The 19,458-nt window shown below is 42.7% G+C and overlaps 1 protein-coding gene across 2 annotated transcripts in view; it reads left to right on the forward strand.

Moving 5' to 3' along the window:
* Positions 1-19,458, forward strand: part of GRAMD4 (GRAM domain containing 4) — a 165,457-nt gene that overhangs the window by 90,452 nt on the left and 55,547 nt on the right. For both annotated transcript variants that reach the window (XM_044280227.1, XM_044280228.1), the window contains exons 4-7: positions 2,412-2,532; positions 15,546-15,604; positions 18,513-18,648; positions 19,232-19,257. In XM_044280227.1, the coding sequence (XP_044136162.1) occupies positions 2,412-2,532; positions 15,546-15,604; positions 18,513-18,648; positions 19,232-19,257 (342 nt within the window). The remainder of the gene's footprint in view (positions 1-2,411; positions 2,533-15,545; positions 15,605-18,512; positions 18,649-19,231; positions 19,258-19,458) is intronic.

Raw genomic sequence — 19,458 nt, forward strand, 5'->3', positions numbered from 1 at the left:
TGCCGGATCCGTTTTTCCGGATGACACCGGAAAGACTGATCTGGTATTGCAATGAATAAGATCGATCAGGATCCTGATCAGTCTAAGGGCTCCTTCACACTTGCGGCAGGACGGATCCGGCAGACTGGTCTCCCTGTCGGATCCATCCTTCCGCTGTTTCGCCGAGCCGCTGGACCGCCGCTCTGTCCCCATTGACTATAATGGGGACGGGGGCTGAGCTCCGGCGCAGCACGGCGAAAGCCGCCGGACTAAAGTCCTGCAAGTCCGACTTTTTAGTCCAGCGGCTTTCGCCGTGCTGCGCCGGAGCTCAGCCCCCGTCCCCATTAGTCAATGGGGTCGGAGCGGCGGCTCGGCGAAACAGCGGAAGGACGGATCCGACAGGGAGACCAGCCTGCCGGATCCGTCCTGCCGCAAGTGTGAAGGAGCCCTTACAAATGCCATCCGGCCCGATCACTCTGCCACAAGTGTGAAAGTAGCTGTACAAGGAGTTATAACAATGATGTTATGTAAGGGAATTATTGATACTTTGGTTCTGTCCATTTATCAGAGTAAAATGGTTGCCTGGTTAACAAAAAATGGCTCAGAACTGCAAGACTATAAAACAAGCTATACTTGCCTTACTGATCAGTGGAGACCAGGAAGCATCAGAATGGGAGCGTCAGAGGATCGGTAACGTGAACGTTTCTTATTTTAAAGAATGATCAACCCCATTCAACCAGACAAACTGCCTGGTAGGGTTGATCATGCTGATTAAAATGATGCATTTCTTTTGTCTGTATGTTAAACAGGTGCAGAGATATCTGCAGAAGAGTGGATTTCTATGCTTGTGATATGTACATGCCAGGACGCAGCTCTGCCCTCATGCTGATGTCTAGGGGAGTGTGCAGATCAGGAGGGTGTTACAGAGCAGTGTTCCAAGGATTCAGCCCTGCCCCTTGGTGCTCCGATGTTCTCATTTGCATATGAATGAAAACTCCTATCTCTGCTGCTGTTTAACACACAGACAAACGAAAGGTATTATCGTTAATCAGCATGATCAACCCAGTATGCCTTGTTTAATAGGGTTGATCATACTGACAGAAGCTCTTTAATATTTTACACCAGGGATGCCCAACCTGCGGCCCTCCAGCTGTTGCAAAACTACAACTCCCAGCATGCCTGGACAGCCTACAGCTATTCGGGCATGCTGGGAGTTTTACAACAGCTGGTGGGCTGCAGGTTGAGCATCCCTGTTACACAATTCAGCAAAAAAAAATTACAACATTTTTAAATGGCTGGACAACCCCTTTATTTATGGCATAATTGCATCTTTTGGTTCCGGGACAACGATTGTATGTCCATAGACATACTGATAGGGAATTTAGATTGTGAACCCCTGTGGGGTTAGCAAATGATGATAATATGTATAAAGTACTATACAATATGTCAGCGTTATTTGTTAAAGGGGTTGTCACTTCATGAGGCATTTATTATGTAGAGAAACCTAATACAAGCCACTTACTAATGTATGTAATTGTCCATGTTGCCTCCTTTGCTGGCTGGATTAAGTTTTCCATCACATTATACACGCCTCGTTTCCATGGTTATGACCACCCTGCAATCCATCAGTGGTGGCCGTGCTTGAACACTATAGGAAAAAGCGATTACCTATGTGCGCTCCCACTGTCCTGGCGACCAGAGAGGCCGATACTTTTTCCTGTAGTTGTGTACAAGCACGACCACCACTGATGGATTGCAGAGTGGTTGTAACCATGGAAACGAACAGTGTATAATGTGATGGAAAATGAATCCAGCCAGCAAAGGAAGCAATGTGGACAATCACAATACATTAGTAAGTGCCTTTTGTTAGCTTTCTCTACATGATAAATCCCACTTGCTGAAGTGACAGAACCCCTTTTAATGATTTAAACTATTGTAACTTGCATCCATAACTCTATGGAAAAGCAGGTAATTGGTTCAAAGACCCCAAAATAAGAGAAAATGAAGGTTTAAGAAAAAAATAAGCAGATAACTAATCCAGTAAAAGCATGTCCTTTCATGGATACATGTTAAAAGCTGTAAATATGGTAACTTTCTATGATGAGGACAGAGTCCTGTATAGCACACAGTGTACCAGAAAAATAAAATGGAGCGGCCCTTATCGCACTTATAAAGGAGCAGCTCACGCTTGCACAGACCGTACAGGACATGTAGTGCCGCACTGTACTGTGAACAACTTATACAGGTGATTTACCAGAGAAATGGCGTTGTTGTTTGGTTGCACCGGAGTCTTAGGCGTTGTATGTTGGGTCTAGTTTCAACTTGTGATGGCCCAGGAAAGGCCATTGTAGAAAATATTGTATCTTGAGGGACAACTGTATACATTTTTACTGATCTCAACCCCCCCCCCCCCTATTTTTGACTTGTCACAGAGGAAGAGCTCAGGAAGCTACGGGAAGAGACCAACATTGAAGCGTTAAAGCAGGACCTGGAAAAGGAAAGGCAAAAAAGGGTCGAACTGGAACAGAAGATGACCGAATTGACGAAAGCAAGGTAGTGTAAACTCCCCACAAAATGCAGTCTGCAGCATGTTATAGAGCAGGAGGAGCTGAGCAGATTAATACATAGCTTTATGGAAAAAGATTCAGTGAAACTTGTAATCTATTCATTTTTCTCTGCCTATTGTAACTTAAAGGGGTTCTCCTGTGAAAATGTGAAAAAAAAAAAAAAAAAAAAGAAAGAATCAGACCTCATATAATACATGACAATCTCTTTCTACCAAAGCTAGAACCAGCTCTGTACCTTACATGGATCCAGAGATCCTGGTTATGTAACCTTTTCTATGGTCATCTAACCTTTGAATTTTGCAGTTTAATTCTTTGCGCTCCTCTGTAAAGCACCATCTTTTTCCTAGGATAATCCAGTTACTACATTATAGTGGTGTATTAACTTCACTTCAGCAAATGGCATTTATCATGCAGACAAAGTTAAAGGGGTATTCCAATTACATTGTTTTCCACAGGACCGGTGGGGGTTATATCTCTGGAACCCCCGCCGATCACAAGAATGGGGTAACTTCTCAATAGCCGATTGCTATAAACCAGAGAGGTCGGCACTTTTTCCTATAGTGTTCAAGCACGGCCACCACTGCTGGCTCGCAGGATGGTCGTAACCCCTGGAAACGAGCCGTGTATAAAGGAAAAATGAATCAAGCCAGTAAAGGAAGCAATATGGACAATCACAATACATTAGTAAGTGCCTTGTATTAACTTTCTCTACATGATAAATGCCATTTGCTGAACGGAGACAGCCCGTTTAATACAGTGAGGTTGCTGTATGTATCAATCAAGCTATCATTTTGGCATTTTACTGGTGTAGATTTTTTTAGAAAAGGCACCCATGAGAATATCGGTGCCGGCTCATGTGCAGAGCTTGTAAATAAGGCACATATGTTTGCTGAGACACGTTTCATGGGGCATTTTTGCAGCTGCTATTCTGCTGTAACAGAGGTTCTCAACAGAAAGGAAAGCTCATCATTACCAATGGGCCATTTCAGATCCTGCATATGCGCTTAGTACCACAGTCCGCCAATAATTTTGCCGATCCTGGCATGGATCTTGATTTCATAGCGATGAGTAATTCATTTCATGCTGAACCCGATCCACCCAAGGGATAGGATTTGAATGATCGCATATTGTTATTCTGTGAGATATTTAGGAGCCGGGGTGAACTAGACAACACATAACAGTGTTATCTCCAGCATAACCTTCAGGCATCAGCTGTAAAAATAGATCTGCTTGCTAATAACTTGGCTTGACTGCTCTGTGTTTTCCACAGGGACAGCCATGATATACGCCTTACAGATTACCTGCTTTGGCTGCAGCTGTACCCATCACACTTCCATATTCAATTATTTGTCACATGAGAATCGGAAAATGTCAGTTGTAGTTCACTATTTCCCTTCTGCCTCTTTTGGTTCAACGCCAAGGTAATATACAAAGTCTATATACCTCGTAAAATTAGTTCACCAATTAGTTCATCTTCCTGGGTGCTTGTCAATCATCCCCCTCCTTAACCCCTTAATGACCATGCAAATTCTCCATTTTCTTTCTTTTTTTTTTTCCATTTTCATTTTTTAATCCCTGCCCTCCCAAAGCCATAACTTTATTTTTATTTTTACAGTCAGTCGTATGAGGGCTTGTTTTTTTGCGGTACAAGTTGTAATTTCTAATGGCACCGTTTGCGGTTGCATACAATGTAGTAGGAAGAAGGAAAAATAAATCCTAACGCTGTTTAAAAAAAAGCGGACACCTGGCGGCTATGGCGCCCTGTGCACTCACAAGGGTGCACCATATTTAGAGTGCCGACTGACGTATATAGACATATGGCGGTCGGGAACAGGTTAAAGGAGCACTATCACAAACATTTATATTCTCCGACCCGTTTGAAACGTGTATGGTAGGGAAGGCTTTTTTTTTTTTTCTCTTCCCCCAGTATCTGTATTTGTAAGTTAATCACTTCCTTCTGGGCCTGAGCTGTGTCATTTGCCATACACTCCATGTCATTCTGAAACAAATATTGTACATGTCTGCCAGAGGTCGCGAATAGGCTAAATAAAAATGGGGTTGGAGAGAGCAAAAACAGTGCTTATTGCAAAGTGGCCTAATCAAAACATCCATCAGACGTGGTTGTGCTTGCACACCATAGGAAATAGTGCTTTCCTGATGTCGTAACCCCTGTATATGAGCAGTGTATAATGTGATGGAAAAATGAATCCAGCCTGCAAAGGAAGCAATATGGACAATAACAATACATCAGTAAGTGCCTTGTATTAACTTCCTCTGTATAATAAATGCCATTTGCTGAACTGAAATTACATGTTTTTTTTTTCCCCATGTAAACTTGGGTGGTATTTTTTTTGTTGGGAAAGGTGACAACCCTAGATATTCTGCATCTGTGTTGACTCTTATTATAAATTTAAATTAAGTTCCTTAAAATCCACAGTGGACCCACTATGTGTGAGCATACCTATAGTGTCAGAAACTTGTGTGAGCTGCAGCAACCATCCATCCCTGAAATCATGTCAGCCCTGGACTGCCCATCTTGGCTTCTAAACATCCATGGTCCATGTAATCCCATCCCACTAACCAGCATGTTTAGACCATGGATGGTCAATCCTAGGGCACTGAATGGCTTCTGGCTCCCTGGCACAACCTCTGGATACTGCAGTTTGCACTTTACTAGCTCAGCGACTCACTCACTGACTGACACACCCAATCACCAGGCAGGGTTGCAGGGCAGAAGAGGTGGACTGCAGTGTGGGAGAGATTCTGCTGCCCTGAACAGGAACAGCAAGCACAGGCAAAACAGTGAGGTCTGAGGCGGAGCCAGCATTCAGGGATCGGTGAGAAGCAGGCAGTGTAAGCTCCGCCTCCGCAGAATGTGCTGATGCAGTGTCAGGACTCTGTATGTGCTGCGACCAGGACCAGGGGCATCATGTGGTTTGTGGATTATGGGAGAACAAAACAATTATAGAATTTAAAGGGGCCAGGACCAGCGTCCCACTGTGTTGTCAGGGAGCATGACCCACCAGGAATCTGCCCAGGAGTCCTTGCAGGCTTTAGTATGGAATTGTACTAAGCATTCTCAGGCAGTCCCATAGAGAATGAATGGAGCCTCTGTGTGCATGTTCAACATTCTTTTCCATTAATATGGGAGTCCCAGGGATTGTTTGGGGCCCCGCCAAGCGACCCTTTTAAACAAGTTGGAGTTTTCAAAAGTGGACAACTTTTAGTACAGACAACATAAATCTCTTCTAACAAGTGATCCACCATTTTAGACGTTATATGAATTGCACAGATTTTCATCCCCTGGAAGTAAACTATGAAGTTTTGCATTCAATTATTACAAAGTCTAGACGTTGAACACCATATATACTGTATTTATCACTAAGACACAACACATCAAAATACATTTAATCAGACCTTGGATCAAACCCCCATATCTATTCCCATATCCATATCAGATCCTCAGGTCAGACCCGCGCCAATATCAGATCCTCAGATCAGACTAAAAATAACTAAATGAACTTACCTCTCTGGACGGCGCTGCCGCTCTTCTACTCTTACTTCTCCCTGGTCAGGACAGTGTTGCACCTGGAGAAGACCAGGGAGCAATGTGTACAGCCAGCGCTTGAAGCGCCTCCGTTACCATAGTGAAAGCACTCACTAGTATTCTCTTTATAAGACCCGCTGCCTTTTTATTTTGGTAAAAGATCATGCACACAGGGAAGACACACCCCAATACAATGCAAAAAGAAATTGCAGCACTTGTAAAAGCTTCCAAATGAGATCCACGTTTATTCATGCAGTTTAAAAACAAGTCTAACACCTAAATTGAGTAATCCTTATTCATGGCTGTCAAGTGAATAATTCTCTCTTTAAAACCAATGCGTAATCTAACTGGTCACACTCGTATATAATTAAAACATCACACTCACATGGTAAGTACACATTGTTGCAGGTAACATCATTGAATTCTGAGTTGAATGAGCATTACAATGATGTTACTTCTGAGGCTACTTTCACACTTGCGTTAGGTGTGGATCCGTCTGGTATCTGCACAGACGGATTCGCACCTATACATGCAAACGATGGTATCCGTTCAGTGCGGATCCGTCTGCATAGCAGCTTTTCAGATCCGAGTTTTCACGATCGTGAAAACTCAGATCCGACAGTATATATTCTAACACAGGCGTTCCCATGGTGATGGGGACGCTTCAAGTTAGAATATACTAAGAACTGTGTACATAACTGCCCCCTGCTGCCTGGCACCATCCGATCTCTTACAGGGGGCTGTGATCCGCACAATTAACCCCTGATCGGGTGCTGCCAGGCAGCAGGGGCCAGACCCCCTCCCTCCCCAGTATTAAAAGCATTGGTGGCCAGTGCGGCTTCCCCCTCCCTCCCTCATATTAAAAGCATTGGTGGCCAGTGCGGCTTCCCCCTCCCTCCCTCATATTAAAAGCATTGGTGACCAGTGCGGGCCCCCCTCCCTCCCTCCCTCCCCAGTATTAAAAGCATTGGTGGCCAATGCGGCCCCCCCTCCCTCCCCAGTATTAAAAGCATTGGTGGCAGTGGCCACAGGCTAACAACCCCCCCCCCCCCCTCCCCCATCATTGGTGGCAGCGGAGCGGCATTTCCGATCGGAGTCCCAGTTTAATCGCTGGGGCTCCGATCGGTTACCATGGCAGCCAGGACGCTACTGCAGTCCTGGCTGCCATGGTTACTTAGCTTATACTTACCTGCGCTGTCTGTGGCCGGCCGGCGCTCCTCCTACTGGTAAGTGACAGGTCTGCTATCTAGCAGTTCTCTGTGTGTAATTAAGAGAGGTCTGGTGACAGACTCCCTGTAACCATTGGCAGGGTCACTACTAAGTGTTCGGTATGTGTTAACATGAATCTCCTGATTATTTTTTTTTATTTTTTAATAAAGGTCTGCATTGAGGATCACCTGTAAATGCACTGGTCTCCTCTGCTAGCGACCATCAGATTGCCGGGATGGAACGTTTCCTTCCAGACAATCTGCTAGATCCCGCTAGATGTGTAAAGGGACCATTAGTCACTCAACAGTTAGCTATGAATAAGGATACTTACATCGTGATCTCGTGATATTTGTCATTTGTGTGAGGATTTTGGCTAGGTTTACATATGCAGCACAATCTGCATAGCCGGATACTGTGGTACACCTCTGGATCCCCATTGACTATAATGAGATCTGACCGTAATCCAGCCACTTTCCAGTTTTTTGTCCAGCTGAGAGCTGAAAATTATATTGGAAAACGGACGGATCCTGTTGGATCCCATTATAGTTAGTGGGGATCCGGCAGTGTGCTGGATACAGTAAACTCTGCTAGTCTCTTCCTGTGCTGGACCGCTCCCACCTGCAGGTATTAGAGATGTTTTAGTTCTGATCTTCTGCAGTGCTATGACGTTATACTGACAGTCCTATCTTCTCCTGGATGTATGTATTATTCAAGGCTGATCACTTCTGATGTATCTCAACTGTATAATTAGATCAGACCACACACAGTGTGACACTGCTAAGCAAGTGAGAAAGTTAATACAAGCCTCTTGCTAATGTATTGTGATTGTCTATCCATATTGCTTCCTTTGGTGGCTGGATTAATTTTTCCATTACATTATTCACTGCTTGTTTCCAATGTTACAGACCATCCTGCAATCCATCAGTGGTGGTCGTGCTTGCACACTATGGGAAAAAGCGTCAGCCTCTCTGGTGGCCGGGACCATGGGAGCAGACATAGGCTAGTGCTTTTTCCTATAGTGTGCAAGCACGACCACCACTGATAGATTGCAGGGTGGTCTGTAACCATGGAAACGAGCCGTGTATAATGTCATAAATGAAGCCAGCAAAGGAAGCAATATGGATAATAACAAAATATTAGTAAGTGGCTTGTATTAACTTTCTCTACATGATAAATGCCACTTAGGCTACTTTCACACTAGCGTTTTTTGCGGATCCGTCATGATCTCCAAAAAACGCTTCCGTTACAATAACACAACCACATGCATCCGTCAAGAACGGATCCGGTTGTATTATGTCTTATATAGCAATGACGGATCCGTCATGAACACCATTGAAAGTCAATGGGAGATGGATCCGTTTTCTATTGTCAGAGAAAACGAATCCGTCCCCATTGACGTATATTGTGTGTCAGGACGGATCTGTCTTGCTCCGCACCACATGGCGGACATAAAAACGCTGTATGCAGTGTTATTCTGTCTGCGACCGGAGCGCAACCAAACAGAACGGAATGCATTTTGGTGCACTCCGTTTCGTTCAGTTCAGTTTTGTCCACATTGACAATGAATGGGGACAAAACTGAAGCGTTTTCCCCCGCTATTGAGATCCTATGACGGATCTCAATACCGGAAAGGGAAACGCTAGTGTGAAAGTAGCCTTACTGAAGTGAGACAACCCCTTTTAAGTCATAAAGGGGTTTTATTATACTCCTATATAAAACAATCGTAAGCAGTTATTATCCCAGGCGTAGAGTGAACTCCTTACCAAATTTGGATTTATCTGGAAGAATTTACAAGCACTGGACTTAAAAGCTTCTTAGGGGCATTTTCTAAAAAAAATTATAACAGAAATACTTTACTAATTAAAAAAAAGACGGCTACACCATGTTTTTAGTATGCATACAGAGCTATTTAATAAGTGTCTGGCTTTTGGCATGTTTGGAATTGGCTTACCCCTCACTAATCATATACTTTTTCCTGGTATTTGCAGTGTGTTTTTATGTACGGTTTGTATCTTTTTACAGTCACATTACAAAGAAACAAAAATATGGCGGAAGAAATCTATATAATAGATAAATAATGGTAAAATAACAGTAATAGGATTTCATACAATGAACCTTCTACACAATGACGGTTCTTATGTGATAAGATTAGTTGGGGGGGAAAGGTATTCATTTTCTGTATGCCTTAATGCTTCCAGTGCAGTTTCATCTGAACTTTACTTGGAACAGATGCTGCCTGGTATTTAATTTAGTAAAACTCGTCGAGCCTTTATCTCTTTACAGATGTAGCCCTGGGCGCTGTATTGTATAGAAAGAGGCTGTGCCGTACACTTTGTCTAAGTGCATCGTGCATTTTGTGCTCGCCATTCTGTGTTAAAAAGCATATATTGTTATATTTCAAAAAAGTGTTCTCTTCATTTTCAGTTTTTTTTCCCCCCTTAAAAGGGTCGTCTGCTGTATTCAGCAGATAGGTCATCAATATCAGATCGGTGTGAGCAGGTAAACAATGACGGGAAGGCTACGATGACGCGGCGCGCACCTTCTCTTCAACTAGCTTATCGGCGGGGGTGCCAGGTGTCAGGCCCCCGCTGATCGGATATTGGTGACCCCTTTAAGATTTATTGAACCTAATAAGTAAAAAAAAAATCTTTGTTACATGTATTCTAAGTATAGAGCATGTATTCGCAGCTAGCACAGTCCCAGGCGTGGTGCAAAATGCTAAGCTGTGTGAATTGGGTGCTAATGTCTGTAAAGCGCTGCACTATATACGGTAAGTGCATAAAATCTATGAAAGGTCTGCATAATTCTAGAAACAGTGCCACTCTGGTCTTGTCCTGCAGGTCAGCCCCCTGCGCCGCCACCATTTTGTTACCATTTTAATTCCAAAAGCTAAAGAAAATTTAGGGGAATTGTATTTTCTCGCGGAGCAGTACCTTTTAATAAATAAAATAATTTGGTCATTCCTCCTCCTTGGTGCCCTGATGTAAATGAGATTCATCCCTGATGCGGATAGGTCATTAATATCCTAGTCCTAGTAAAGCCCTTTGAACTTGTCACCGCCTGTTGTAGGTTACTTGTAGTTTAAGATCTGTGCTTTTTTACTGTGGAAACCATTTAAATAACTTGGACTTTGTTCTAAGCCTTACATAGACTCCTTCACGTGGAGTAGAAGGATCTGCCAGCTATGTGTCGATAAGAAAACCTAGTCAAATGTCGCAGCACGTGCTCTGTAAGTGCTTGTTCTAAAGTGTTGCTTTGTGCCTGCAGACATCATTGAGCTAATCACATAGGTTCCTCACGGGGACACTGGTGGCATTTTCTATTTCTCTTAAGACTGCATAATATGTTCTTGTTTCTCGTTTACTCATGGACGGCAGATTCATTACAATGTTTTAGTAATTATTTCATGTTTAGATATCTCCTAAGCTTCCGAATGGTCCTTCTCAGAGGGTTGCCATGATGTTGTGATGTGAGATTTTATGAGCACAGAATACAGGTTTGTTTTCTTGACTTTACAACCCTTGTTCTTGTGATTTTGTTGCGTTTTCCCCAGAAATCACTAGAAGACCACCAATTAAACTGTAACATAACTGTTATGTGTGGCCTATCTCAGCTTGCTAATGGAGTTTACAATCTACCTGTCATTCTGCTTTTCATAAACCAGTAGTAAATATGAATATATGAAACTTTGCAATGTACCTTGTCAGAGGGAAAGACATCTTCATCTTCCAGCAGCCTGTATGCTCACTTTTTATATGCGTGCAGACTGTAAATGTTGAGAACCACTTCCACAGTAAGTGAAGACACAGGGCAGGTGATCATGTTACAGTTTCTATGCCCATCCTTTTTGTGAGACTGATTGGTCAGCACAGCTCTCTGGTCCACACCAGGAAAAACCTGCCCAGTCAGTACAATTATAGAAATAAACCTTTGCAAAAAGAATGCAGATGCCAATTATGCATTCTGTATCCTAAATGTAGCTGCATGGGTTTAAATGCAATTTGTGAATAGAATTTTGAAACATCTGTTCACAATCGCACCTAATTTGCAACATATGGACCCAGTCTAACATCTGTGTTCCTCCCATTATTTAGGTTTACTTAACACACTATTTAAAATGTTAGTTTTTTGGGGTCTTGTTAAAAAAAACAAAATATGAAATTCATGCACTTTTTTTTTATTTATTTATTATTTTTTTGCAAGTATTTGTTGATCACCAGTCTTACTAGTTTTTTTTCATGCATTTTGTTTCTATAGAGAAACCTATGAAAAAATGGCTGAACAAACCACCATACTTGAGGCATGTCATGTTTTTTTTTTTCCATGGACAGAAAAAGTGCACGAAAAGTGAAACCCACCACCACCACAACGCTAGTCCCTTTTCTGATGCGAGTGCACCTTGTCTTTAAATTGGCACAATTTAAGGCATCTAGTTTTAGATGCCAAGCCCTAAGGTCACTTGGCTGAATGGGAACATTTGTGGCAAAATTATATGCAGTTCTGTGATATATTTCGGTCACAAAGTTAGCCCAACAATAGTTTAATTAAAGTTAGACGAATGTATCTAGCCATGCACCAAGTGTATCATCCAGTATGAGCCACTGGTTAAGGTCTAGACCGCTTAAGTTTACAACATCTAAAGGACTAGTAAAGGGATGGCCAACCTGAAGCTCTCCAGCTGTTGCGAAACTACAATTCCCAGCATGCCCAGACTACCTACAGCTGTCAGCCTAGAGCAGGGCATGGTGGGAGTTGAAGTTTGACAACATCTGGAGAGCCGCAGGTTGGCCATGCCTGGCCTAGTAAATCTCCTGTGCTGCTAGAGGATGCAACCAATGTATGTGCATCTCTGGCTGTCCGTGTCCAAAGCTGCTGTAGATTTCTGTCTTCATTTATGCCTGAAAACAGGCGCAGATGAAGGTAACTGTTACAATTCCCATGGCTCCACCAACTCTCCACCCTCACCACTCCCCTTTTTGGGTATAGAGATGAGGACATGGGTTGCTAGATCGCCGCTAGCACATCCGCAATATCCAGGCCCCATAGCTCTGTGTGCTTTTATTGTGTAAAAAAAAAAAACGATTTTATAGATATCTAAATTAACCTTAGATGAGTCCTGTCTCCTCCATGCTTGAGAGAGGAGTCCAGCGTTCTCTGACTCTGAGCCCAGCACCGCCCACTGTGAAGGAGCCCAGCACCGCCCGCATCCTCCAAATCTGCTCCTTGCTCCCCGACGTCACAAAGCTTGAGCGCCGTAATCTCACGATGCGCGAGCTAGCGCATCCGCAGTTTGTTCCCTGAGGCTGATGCCAGCACAGGGAAGGAACACTATGTTGACACTGCGCATGCACTAGCTCGCGCATCACAATATTACGGTGTTCTAGCTTTGTGACGTCAGGGAGCAAGGAGGAGATTCGGAGTATGCAGGGCGGTGCTGGGCTCCTTCACAGTGGGCGGTGCTGGGCTCCTTCACAGTGGGCGGTGCTGGGCTCCTTCACAGTGGGCGGTGCTGGGCTCCTTCACAGTGGGCGGTGCTGGGCTCCTTCACAGTGGGCGGTGCTGGGCTCCTTCACAGTGGGCGGTGCTGGGCTCCTTCACAGTGGGCGGTGCTGGGCTCCTTCACAGTGGGCGGTGCTGGGCTCCTTCACAGTGGGCGGTGCTGGGCTCCTTCACAGTGGGCGGTGCTGGGCTCCTTCACAGTGGGCGGTGCTGGGCTCCTTCACAGTGGGCGGTGCTGGGCTCCGGAAACATTAGTAACAGCTCCTTGGGCTTCTTAATTGCCTCATTTACATATCTATAACATTGTTTTTTGGACACAATAAAAGCACACAGAGCTATGGGGACTGGATATTGCGGATGTGCTAGAGGCAATCTAGCAGCCCATGTCCTCAGCTCTATACCCAAAATTCAGATGACAGGTTCCCTTTAAAATTGTGGTGCAGCAATGTGATAAAATCTCCCCCTTTGTTCATCTCTTTACTACCCGTATAGCAGGTTGAAATCTGTAGTGGTCCTCCACTGTTCCTGCAATACGTTCCTCATTACTTGTCTTGTGTTTTTTTTCTTTGGATATTGAATAGATATTTTGAGCGCAATGCTTTCAGGTAGAGGAAGTACCTCTAACAAATCTGTGTAGTATGGAGTAGGACAGAACCTCCAGTGATCATTGCTGTGCCAAACAGACTAGTGTATGGTAGATGAACTGAAGTAGCACATTCTGTAAAATAAATTAAAGAAAGCCATAAGAAACGTGCTAAACACAGATGTTTGCAAAAGTATATAAGACTAGTTGAACTCTGTGTATAGAGCTAGTGCTGTGGAGTAAGGTTTATCTTCGTAGATACTAGTTTGCACTTTAGTAGGGGGTCTGTGAGCTCTAGTTGTTAACATTAGCTTGGAGATCTGAAATAAAACTCCTAGGGTACACACATGGCAAATTTTCTTCAGTGGGACTTCATGTGGAAAATCCATATTGCAAAGTTTTTGCTGCTAAGGATTTCTAGCAAATCTGTTTAAAAGGGCTTCAGACTTTTGAAAATCACTTCTCAGCTGTCAGTCGTCTTATTATCATTACAGGCAGGATTACAATGAAAGGTAACACCTCTGTTAGAAAGCTGGAGGCAGATGACACACGATCACACCACTGACAATCAATGGAGGATCCAGATGACCACCACTTCCTCCCTGCCATTGACCTCCGCGCAGAGCATGCCCACAACACACTCTTATAGAGGTCACCGAGTCATTTCCAGACACCAGTTTCCTCTGTCCATGTGAATGCTATAAAATATATCTGAACTGCTGTTTGGAGAATGCTCAGGCGAGATGGCTGCCCAGGAAACAAAAAACAGGGTAGAAAAAAAAAAAGAATGTTTCAGTATCTGGCTTTAGTTAATAAGAAAACATTCAGGTGAGGGCATTTGATGGCAGTCATGAAATTAGGCAAATTTTTACATTAAAGGGGTTTTCCAAGCCTCTCTGTGGTCTGCTCTGGATAGGTCATGAGTATCTGATCGGTCGGGATCTGACACCCCGGACCCCTACCCATCAACCCTTTGAGAAGGCACCGGTGCATCAAGCTCTAAAAATGTCTTTGTCTACCTGGTGCAGTTAGGCGCATCTTGGGTTTCTACGCTCATCGATATAACAAAAGCGGACAAGCACATTCAATTGATCCCTGATATTGTTGGCAGATTTTAAGAAAATAAAAGGCTTCTTCACGGTTTTTTGTGGTGACTTTTGCAGCTTGTTAGCATTTTTATTGTACTATTTTAAACAGATATTTTTATTCCCGTAGTGCAATTCCAATAAAGTGCCTAAAAAAAACTAAAAATGCTAAAAAAATACAATACAAACATTGTAATGCATTTCATAACACATTGACTACTTTAAACAACGCTTTGTTGCATTTGTTTTGTGCCCTTGGTGCATTTGTGAGGTTAGTATTTGCACATCTTTATATTGTTTGCATCAGGTGCTTTTATGGATGTTGCGATACATCTTATCCACGGAGTGACCCTCATTTCTTATTTCTGTCAATTGTTTTGTGTGGGTTTCTATGAATGTTTGATTTTAATTGGATCAATAAAAGTTATTTATTTTTTTATGCTTCAGTTTTTGTCCTGCATGATTTAATAATTGGTGGCTTATTGAACTGCATGTTTTAGACACAGGCCTCCTGCACATGACCTGTATCAATATTTTTTACTCCTGCAGAAATGTCCTATTCTTGTCCACAAAGCGGACAAAAATGGGGCATTTTTTCTTTATTTTTTTTCTTTCTGGGGCCACGGAACGGACTTACGGGTGTGCTGTCCGCATCTTTTGCGATCCCCTTGAAATTACTAGGTCCGCATGCAATCCACAAAAAAGAGGATCAGATGCGGAACTACGGCCGTGTGCTTGAGGCCTTACTTTGGGTTTGTTTTGTTAATGTTGAGCAAAAAAAAAACAACAAAAAAATCTTGATTTATTCGTTTGAAGCTAATGTACAAGTAACAACTGATATCACAGCATTTCTTGTTACTTTTGTTAGTAAATTAAATTGTCCATGACAGCAAAACAGAACACATTGCAATATCTCAAGATAACCAAACTGAACTACCATGCGGCTGTTTTTGGTTTATATGGTTAAGTGCATACAGACTGCAGCGACTACATGCACTGCCGTATTATTGTATCGTTCTGCCATCTGCTGGCCAGAACACTTTATTAATTATTTGCTCTCCATTTTTGTTTTTAAGGAGTGAAGAATGTGTGGCACAACCACCTTCAAAGGGACAGACTCAGAACAATGGAACAGGTACTTCTGCCAGCAAACTCATGAATATATAGCCAGTAATCAGAAGAATTTTGATGTATGCATGCTCTTTTGCCTTATGGAATTGTACTTAGATAAAGGTACTTTTACACTTGTGGCAAAGGATTCCGGCAGGCAGTTCCATCGCCGGAACTGCCTGCCAGATCCGGCCATCCAGACGCAAACTGATGCATTTGTGAGATAGACCTGGATGCGGATCCGTCTCTCACAAATGCATTGCAATACCGGATCCGTCTTTCTGGTTGTCATCTGGAAAAACGGATCAGGTATTTATTGATCTTCTCATTTTTAATGGTCTGCGCATGCGCAGACCGCAAAACTGGATCCGATTTGCCGGAACACTTGGGGCCGGATCCGGCATTAATGCATTTCAATGGAAATGAATGCCGAATCCGGCAAATGTTCTGGATTTTTGACCAGAGAGAAAACTTCAGCATGCTGCGGTATTTTCTCCGGTCAAAAAACGTAAGAGGGACTGAACTGATGCATCCTGAACTGAATGCTGTCCATTCAGAAGGCATTAGGATAAAACTGATCATTTTTTTCCGGTATTGAGCCCCTAGGACGGAACTCAATACTGGAAAACTTTAATGCAAATGTGAAAGTCCCCTTACTGTCGGACCCTGTGGTGATCTAAGTTAAGTTCACTAGCTATAATAAGGAAGCAAAATAATACTGAATTACATCAGTCTGACCAGACATAAGGCCATGTTAACACATATTTGTTTAGTACATCACAAGTTAATGGAATTTAGCAAAAGCACAGATTTTAATGCATATTGCAGATTTTTGAATCTCCAGCATGTTCTTTTTTCCCGAAATCTGCGACAAAATAGCCCGTGTTTTTGACATTTATTTCAGTTGAACTAATTTATATTTTGTTCACATTTACATCCTTATAAAGGTAAATATCATTGTAGAGTAAATCGGAGGTTGCGATGTATATGTTCCGACAGTGAAAGTAATCAAAGTATTTTTGAGGAGTATTTTGAGCCAAGGAGAAGTATGAAATTAAATGCTTGGTGGCAGTTTTGTTTTGGCCATAGCTGTGGCCATTGGTGTAGCTGTATGAAGGCTTGTGATTTTATTATTTTTTTTGGGACACATTGAATTTTTTTTTTTGTGATCCCATATTCGGGTACGTATAACTTTATCCATGGAAAATGGAAAAAAAAGCAGTTTTTTGTGCTTTAAATTTACAACGTTCATTTTGCGGTTTAACTAGCATGTTAATTTTATTCTGCGGGTCAGTATGACTATGGCAATACCAAATGTGTGTTATTTTATTAACTTTTTACTACATTTTCACAATAACGGCACACCTCATGCAAATATAGTAGTGTTTTATGTCTCCACAGCCATCACTGATATACGGTAGTTTTATGGATGTAGTCCGGTGTGGCTTTTTTTTTTTTTTTTTTTGTGGGACAAAGTGTTTTTATTGGTACTATGTTTGGGTATGTAGGACTTATTAACATTTATTATTTTTGGGGGCGGGTGAATGAGAAAAAACAATTCCGTTGGTATTTTCTGAATTTTTTTATGTTCACAAGAAGATTTAAATAATGTCATCTTTATTCTACTAAATGCACAAACATTGATACCATATGTGTGTGTTTTTCTATCTTTTTTTTTTTTTATCTACTTTTACAAAATAAAACCACTTTTTATTTTTAAATGTGCTTTATTAATTTAAATTATAATCTTTATATTGCTCACCCTCTTTTCAGCTGTCTAGATGGTGTGGTCAGTAGCTACTGACCTTGGCATCTAGGTGGTTCAATGGCTGGGACCAGAGTTAGGGTACGTTTACACCAGCGTTTTTGATGGATCCGTCATGGATCAGAAAAAACACTTCCGTCATAATACAACCGCCTACATCCGTTATGAATGGATCCGGTTGTATTATCTTTAACATAGCCATGATGGATCCATCATGAACACGATTGAAAGTCAATGGGGCATTGATCTGTTTTCTATTGTGTCTGAGAAAAAATGATCCGTCCCCATTGACTTGCATTGTGTGTCAATCTTGCTTTGCACCACATCGTGGACAGAAAAATGCTGCTTGCAGTGTTATTCTGTCTGTGATGGGGACGCAATCAAACGGAACAGAATGCATTCTGGTGCATTCCGTTTCATTCAGTTTTGTTCCTATTGGAAATTAATGGGGACAAAATGAAAGCGTTTTCCCCGCTATTGAGATCCTATGACGGATCTCAATAGCGGAATGGGAAAGCGCATATGTGAAAGTAGCCTTATCTTCGATTCTGGCCATCACAGTGAGAGATGGGGTTGAGCCGCTAAGGTCATCTGGAGCAGTGTATTACTGCTGCCTGTTTGTGGTCTGTAGAGTCTCTGCTGCCTGTTCCAGAATGAATGCCTTCTTCCAAAAACAATGCCACACTTTTCCTTAGATGGTGTGCAGTATTTTCTCAGTTAGACTGAAGTGAATGGGGCAGAACTGTGATACCACCCGCAATATTGTGTAGAGGTATGGGACTGTTTTTCTAGAAGAACGTAGCTACGTTTCTAGCTAATCCTGGACAAACCTGTTAAACCTTTTGTCTGAATGGAAAAACTAGAGAAGTTAGACAATATATTTGCAGTGCTTAAAGCTACTTATCGTTTAAAAAAATGTTTAACATGTTGTAGTGCCATGTCAGAAGTTTGTGGGTGTGGGTCTGGGTGTCGTGATCACTAGATGGAAAAGGGTTGAAAGGTTCTCCTCGAAGAGGAGAACTTCTCAAATAAAGTTTGAGTCCATAAACTACGGAGAGCAGTGTAGAAACAATGGGGTACAATGCCTTTTAGCAATCGACTCTATGGCATTTTTATGTAGATTAAAATGAAAAGTCTAACACATTAATTTACTCTCTCTCCTTCTAAGATAAACCCAGAAAGCAAACTTTGTGCTCTAGAGTTCAGAAATGGTTTTATGATCGTTTCGGTGAATATATCGAGGATTTCCGATTTCAGCCTGAAGAGAACACGGTTGAAACAGAAGAACCGCTGAGTGCTCGAAGGTAATTTTATGGTGCCAATCTACAGGTGGTTATCTATAGGTTGCTGTGAACTATTCTAGCCAGACAGTGCTCAACTCTTATCATTATCAATTTTACATTGACTTCACACTTTAACAGGGTTATCCAACGTCTGCAACAGCCCCCCCCCCCCCCCATGTGCCAGGCCCCTCACAGGTAATATACTCACCCCGCTTCCTGCGCCTCTCCTGGTGCCCGCACTGCCACTGCTGCTTCACCTTGTACATGGATGAAAAGATCCGGAGGGGGGGGGGAGCGCGGAAGCCAATAGGTGGGGACGGGGACGCGCCTCCCTAGCATCGCGGGTGATGCTAGGGAGGCTAGTCCCCGTCCCCACCTTCTATTGGCTTTCCCCCCGACACCGGATGTTTTCATCCGTGTACAGGAAGAAGCGGGGTAAGTTTATTACTTGTGAAGGGCCCGGCATATGGGGGGGCTGTTGGAGACGTTGGAAAACCTCTTTAAAATGCCATTATGTTTGCACATTTGAAAATCACATTGATGGTGTATGAATAAGGATAAACACTTCTATAGTGATCTTATACCAATATATTTTCTTTTTTAGGTTGACAGAAAATATGAGAAGATTAAGTACGTACTGACTGTTCCTGCTGACATATGTTGTGATGGGTTCCTTAATAGAGATGTCCCAAACTATTCGCTGGCGAACAGTTCCCGGCGAGTATCACATGTTCGCGTTCGCCGCGGCAGGCGAACATATGCGATGTTCTGTCCGCCTCCTATAAGTCATCATTGAGCAAACTTTGATCCTGTACCTCACAGTCAGCAGAC

Source organism: Bufo gargarizans, chromosome 2 (assembly GCF_014858855.1).
Source record: "Bufo gargarizans isolate SCDJY-AF-19 chromosome 2, ASM1485885v1, whole genome shotgun sequence".
NCBI classification, from domain to species: Eukaryota; Metazoa; Chordata; class Amphibia; order Anura; family Bufonidae; genus Bufo; species Bufo gargarizans.